The sequence below is a fragment of the Ctenopharyngodon idella genome, chromosome 10, assembly GCF_019924925.1.
Source record: "Ctenopharyngodon idella isolate HZGC_01 chromosome 10, HZGC01, whole genome shotgun sequence".
Taxonomy (NCBI): domain Eukaryota; kingdom Metazoa; phylum Chordata; class Actinopteri; order Cypriniformes; family Xenocyprididae; genus Ctenopharyngodon; species Ctenopharyngodon idella.
Genome location: NC_067229.1, coordinates 3,890,798 through 3,896,900, shown reverse-complemented (window position 1 = coordinate 3,896,900; position 6,103 = coordinate 3,890,798). Strand labels below are relative to the sequence as shown.

At 34.7% G+C, this 6,103-nt stretch overlaps 1 protein-coding gene across 1 annotated transcript; it reads left to right on the top strand.

Moving 5' to 3' along the window:
• The first annotated feature begins 2,173 nt into the window (after positions 1-2,173).
• On the top strand, positions 2,174-3,463 carry LOC127520212 (uncharacterized). Its single transcript, XM_051908155.1, has 4 exons — positions 2,174-2,333; positions 2,505-2,840; positions 2,929-3,207; positions 3,342-3,463. The coding sequence occupies exons 1-4, from the start codon at positions 2,285-2,287 to the stop codon at positions 3,461-3,463; spliced, it is 786 nt and encodes a 261-aa protein (XP_051764115.1). The 5' UTR covers positions 2,174-2,284.
• The last annotated feature ends 2,640 nt before the right edge of the window (positions 3,464-6,103 follow it).

Sequence of the window (6,103 nt, the reverse complement as noted above, 5' to 3'; positions counted from 1 at the left end):
ATATGTGGAACATATTGTGTAACTGTTGTGAAGTAATTACTTATTCAGAATTATACCTACTCAAGAGAGTATGTGATTTTGGATGCAGCCAATCGGCTTGTTCGAAGCACCGATCGGTTAATGACATCAAAGCACCACAAGAGTGATTCAAAAGCATACGGAGCCGGCTGCTCTCTAATCGCTCTCACGGTACTTTGATGTCATACACCATCGGTCTGTGCAGCGCTGCTCAAGCCGAACAAGCCTGCCTAAAGTCTATATCTACATCTCGTGCCGCCATGTTCGCCTGTCTTCAAATACACCCACATCTTGGCAACATCAAAGTTTTGGATTTCCAACATAAGTTTTAAATGCGGTATTTTTCACTTTTCTCAGTAAAAGTTGGAAACTCAAATTGAGTTTAACTGAACACAGACGAACATTTTTTTAACACAGATTAACATTATCAGAGAAATGTGATTGTTTAGTTTTCCTGTTTAATGACTGCTTTTGACATATTTTCGTGACCTTCAGATATTTACTGCTTATAATTACTCCATTCATCTCCCAAAGAAAGAGCATCATTTAAATGTATATTTATCTCATATTTTTTTCTACTAAAACTTGATTCTTGAAACATTATTTCTTTAGAACAGATCGTTTTTAATGATTATCTCTCTCCATTGCCGCAGCTTTGTTGCTGTTCTGACAATTTTTTTTTTTTTTCAGCAGTGACCCATTTATCTTTTTTTAAACAAATCAACGTTTTTTTTTTTTACTTTTAGTTCATTGTTCCCTAAAACAGATAATAACTAAACAGTGAACTTCTGCATGATACCATCAATTTTGCACTGTTTTTTTTGTCTTCTAGCATAAGGTCCTATTCAGGATGTGGGATCTAGGTGTGATAGCAAAGGTTATTTCTACGAAGTTTGATAAGTTCTACTGAAATATCACACTGCAAGATCAAGGTCAATCTTAGTCCAAGGTATATGTCAGTTTTCTGTCACATTCAAACAATATGAATAATGCTTTGGTATGTCAAACATCAGCATTCATAGTATTATATTTCATATAGCAAAAGTGTTTTGTGAGCTTCATATCAGCAGGAATAAGGACAAAAGGCCAGACAGACACAATCTTCACACCTACACTCATCCTCAAACACGCATCCACTATTGCACAAGCTGTTTGTCCAACACAATCTACAGTTCATCAAACCACATAAAACCTTTCAGATCAGTAAGTTTCATTTTGACGCCCAAACACAGTTCAGTTGCTGAATATATTCTGTCAATCACAATAACGACAAAAACACATTTTGACTTTTTTCTTTAAAAAAAAAAAATCAATTTGTTCGTGACATGATTTTATTGGCTTCATTATCACATTAAAAGGCTGTTTACATGACACAGTAAAAACTGAAAACTTTTTTATGCATTTTGGCCATTAATTTACACAAAAACAGCATTCTGAAGGCCTGAAAACACAAACTTTTGAAATCGATACCATTATTGTCTATCATTATCGTGTAAACTACAAAAACATGTTCAGTCTATAGGCACATATTTAATTATTGTGTGTTTTGTTACTTAATAAAGCATTAAAAAAAAGAAAGAAAAAAAAAAGTCTATATACGCACAGTGTTTCTTTACAAAGTCACATCGCCAACTACTGGCCTGGCAGCAGAATACAGTGTTTTTTAGTTATTTTATGCGAAAACGCAAAGGAAAAACTTTTCAGTTTTTAGTACATCATTGTCTTGTAAACACCTTAAAAGTGGAAAAGTAATTTGTTAGTTTTCCTACACTTAGTTTTATTAAACTGCAGCTTTTATTGTAAAAACAACAAGAAGGAATCTTTAGTTCAGAGTAAAAGAAATCACACTGTTATCATGACAATCAGCAGTCGTCCTGTTATCTGTAGGCTCACAAGCATCAACAGTCTACGTTTAAACACATGGCACATTGTTTAGCAGGACTGAGACCCATGCAAATGCACTTCAGACACCTTAAACAGTCTGAAGTAAATGTGTCCATTTGTGGGGTTTGCACTTTGCAAATTGCTTCATTGAATTCACAGTGAAATATTCTCCTGGGTTGTTTTTTTAGCAGGAAACTCTCTTTCATGTCAGTCATTTTGCATGATCAGGTTTGCAGTCGTATCTGTAGAGGGAGGAGAGAGAAGGCGAGCAGCGGAGGAGATTGGACTTGTTATCATCGAGTGCAAACCACAGCGCTTAGAGCTTGAGCACCTTGAGTGATGCTATTTCAGACCCCTGAACTGTTCAATACTGTTGAAGAAAATGTTCGAAAGATTAGTTTTGTTCTGTTTGTGCTGTTGCCGTCTGATTGGTGAGTAACATATGAAGATGTGGCTCTGAGATCTGCCAAAAGGATCTCATTTGAAAGCCAAAATTTGACTTTCCAGAGTTTGTAATTGTTCAAAACTACTACAAATTTCAGTTAAAGCTTAATTTAACCTTAATCTGCATGACTGACTCGTTTTTTTTCTATGTTCTCCAGGTGTGTTTGCTGATTCAGATGCAGTGAAGTTAGTGTCAGTGATGGAGGGAGATTCAGTCACTCTACAGACTGATACTGAGCTACAGACAGATGATCTGATTTTGTGGAACTTTAAAACGAACGGGCCTCTTATTGCGAAAATCAACCGCGCGACCAACGACAGCTCAATTTATTATGAAGTTCTTGGTGGGAGATTCAGAGACAGACTGAAGGTGGACAATCAAACAGGATTTCTGACCATCACAAACACCAGAATCACAGACTCTAAAGTTTATCAAATGACCATCAGCCGCAGCAAAACAAAAACCAAACATATATTCAGTGTCGTTGTCTATGGTGAGTTGAGATTTACAGTTGCTGTTTTTGTATGCTATGAATAGTTGCAGGAAAGCTACATTTCTCTATATTATCTCGTGTTTTCAAGCTCGTCTGCCCGTTCCAGTCATTATCAGTGAATTCCCAGAAAATTCATCATCAGTGTCCAGATGTGTGCTGCTGTGTTCAGCTGTGAATGTGAGTCATGTGACTCTCTCCTGGTACAAAGGAAACAGTTTATTCTCCAGCATCAGTGTGTCTGATCGCAACAGAAGCCTTTCTTTATATCTGGAGTGTCTGGACGATTCGTACAGCTGTGTGCTGAACAACTCCATCAGCAACCAGACTAAATATGTTAACATCACTGAGCTCTGTCAGCCATGTTCAGGTATGTTAGTTATGTTATTGACATAAGCATGTGGGATGCCAACAGTTTGGTGCCTGATTTGTTTTGTACTGTATGTTGTTGGTCTTTCACCAGTGTGTATCATGTTGTTTCATGTTGTTTTTTTATTTCCTCAGATTGTGCTTTCTGTTGTCACGCTTCTGAAACTATCGCCCGATTGGTCGCCTCTGTTCTGGTGGGCGTGGCTACTGTTTTTGTTTTAGTTTATGACATCATCACATCCAGGAAAGATGAATAAGACAGACATTGTCATGTTCACTGATGATTGCAGAGCAAAAGTTACAAACCAAAGCGACAATATAGCTCAGTAAAAAATAAAGAATAGTTTAGTTTAGGGTCCAATTCTCCCCGTCATTTCACCATCTAGGTTAACTATAGATTATATAGTCTGGCTATGAGTAACCCATATCTAACCTTGAATTCGGTTACATGACATTTTTGACAAAATAACTTGTGAGATGTATGAAATGTAAGCGAAGTCAACAGTGATTTTAAGGTGTTTGGTTTAATTTCTTTGACATGTTCTGTGTAGTCTGTGTGTCTATTCTTGGGCTATGGTTAGACGTCCATTAGATTTTCACTGACAGCCCAAATTGCCTTGTTTTAGCCTAGACACCCTAATCTAAAGTGTGACTGAATTTCTTTCTTAGTTCACCATAAGAAAAGACTTTGACTACTTAATTTAAGTTTTTATTTTAGCAGATCCACTAGGATTTATTTTATATTCATTTTGTTTGTTAACAAATAGAGAAGAATCAACTTGCTTTAAACTGCTTGCTTTTGTTTCATTTTGTTTTTACACCTTTCGCTCCTCGCTGAGCATATTTATTTATTAGTTTGTTTGTTTTTAATCCACATTTAGTTTTTTTTTTTGAGTTGACAACTTACAGCCTTGTATCAACCTATTTTAGGCTGAATTAACAAGTGTATTTGCAACTTTAATTGAAATCTGAATATGTATAATTTTGCATTTGGTTTTGTATATAATCACTAATATTACAGTGTCTTCAGTTCTGTTATGCCCACTCAAAGTTGAACTAAATCTCAATAAATCTTATGTGTTACAAACATGTGTTTTACCATATTGTATAGGCTAAGATTTAGCAAAAGTTTTCTTTTTCAGATGAATATTGCTTTGAAATGTATTATTTATTGTTTTATTTTATTAGTTGAGAAAATGATTCACATGAGACCAATGCTGAATATTATTGACAATTAAAAAACAGGTTAATTATATGTATTATAATTATATTATTTTAAGTTTGAAGAACTGAAGTTTTGGCCACTACCAAAAGCGTTTTTCTCTTCAGTAACACAAATCAAAAGTTTTTAATAAATAAATAATCACTTTAAAATAACTAAACTCTATGATGTCGACAACAGCGGCATCTGTTAGCATTTAAAAGAATCCTGGAAACTGGAAACAGTGGTGTGGACAGGGGGCAGGGGTGGATGGTGGATGTGGGGTTGCCCCTTTGGTCGCGAATGTGCCCTTTGCGGTCGCATCGCTCTTCCCCCGCCTTATTTGTCCCGGTCCCCGGAAGCGATTTCGCCCCTGCCCTGTGGCGCGGACTCCGTGCCAAAATCAAGCGTCCGAACGACCGACCGATCGATCGAACGTCAAATCGAACGTCTATCCGAACGTCTTGTACTTTAAGCGTCTAACTGAGTGGGTGACCCACGTGACGACCTGCCGTGACGCCAGCGTCTTGAAATTAACTGGTTTTTAACCATGGAAGGAGTCAGACTATAAATGGACATTACAGGCACTTAATACAGATATTTTATATATTATTTATTTTATATCTGTATACCTAAATACTAAATACTGAATCCTGTGCTTGAAAGTATGCTGTGTTTTACTAAGAGCATGTAACTGTACAGTAACTAAAGTAATTAGTTATTGTAACTAGTTATTTCTCAAAAATAGTAACTGGGTTAGTAACTGTTACTTCTTTATAAAAGTAACTAATCACCAGGGAAATTAACTATTGCATTACTTTTTAATTTTCTTTTTTCAAATATGTCAAATAACTTGGATGCCCCCAATATTAAATATGTTAAATGAATGAAATGGACACTAAATAGAATAACATATTATTATAAAACATTTTACACTAATCTACACTATTTTAATGTTGCTGTGGGACAATGTGAGACACCTATCAATATATTATTGTAAATATTATCATTACTATGGAACAATAAAACACAATAGATGGTTTACTTTCACTTTCACTTTCTCGAAAAGGTTAGGTCATTAGATGGCGCTCTAGTACACACTTTGAATGAAATAGCAGGCAATTTATAACAAGGGCAAAATATGAGGCTGATTTAATTTTTTTTTTGTTTGTTTGTTTTTGTTTTGTTTTGTTTACTATAAATAGTTTATAGTACATTTAGTTTACTATAAAATAAATCCACTTGTTTAGGATTTATTTTATATTCATTTTGTTTATTGTGAACAAATCAAGAATAACCAAATTGCTTTAAGGCCTGTTTATCATTTGCTCCTCACTAAGATTTTTTATGTATTTATCAATATTTTGCATTTAATACAACTGTCAAACCAATCATAGCAAATATTTCAACAGTGCTCTGTTACTGCCATAAAACAGTAATTATTTCAAACATATTTAAAATATAGTTTTTGGCCCCCTGCTGTCTAGGATGTTAACAATTTGGGTGAAATGTAGCGTTTTTTATTAATTTCAGTTCAGTTTCTTTATGCAGCATTTGATTAAAAAATAAATAAATAAAATTAAATTTAAAAAAAATTATTATTTACGCTTATTTTAGGCTGAATTATCAAGTGTATTTGCCACAATAAATGAAATGGTGAATCTGTTGAATTCTGCATATAAACATATGGATTTTT

Excerpts from the sequence above, each read along its gene's own strand:
- LOC127520212 (XM_051908155.1), top strand. The coding sequence starts at position 2,285 with ATGTTCGAAAGATTAGTTTTGTTCTGTTTGTGCTGTTGCCGTCTGATT. Across the intron at positions 2,334-2,504 it reads GTGCTGTTGCCGTCTGATTG|GTGTGTTTGCTGATTCAGAT; the intron begins GTGAGTAACATA and ends TATGTTCTCCAG. Across the intron at positions 2,841-2,928 it reads ATTCAGTGTCGTTGTCTATG|CTCGTCTGCCCGTTCCAGTC; the intron begins GTGAGTTGAGAT and ends CGTGTTTTCAAG.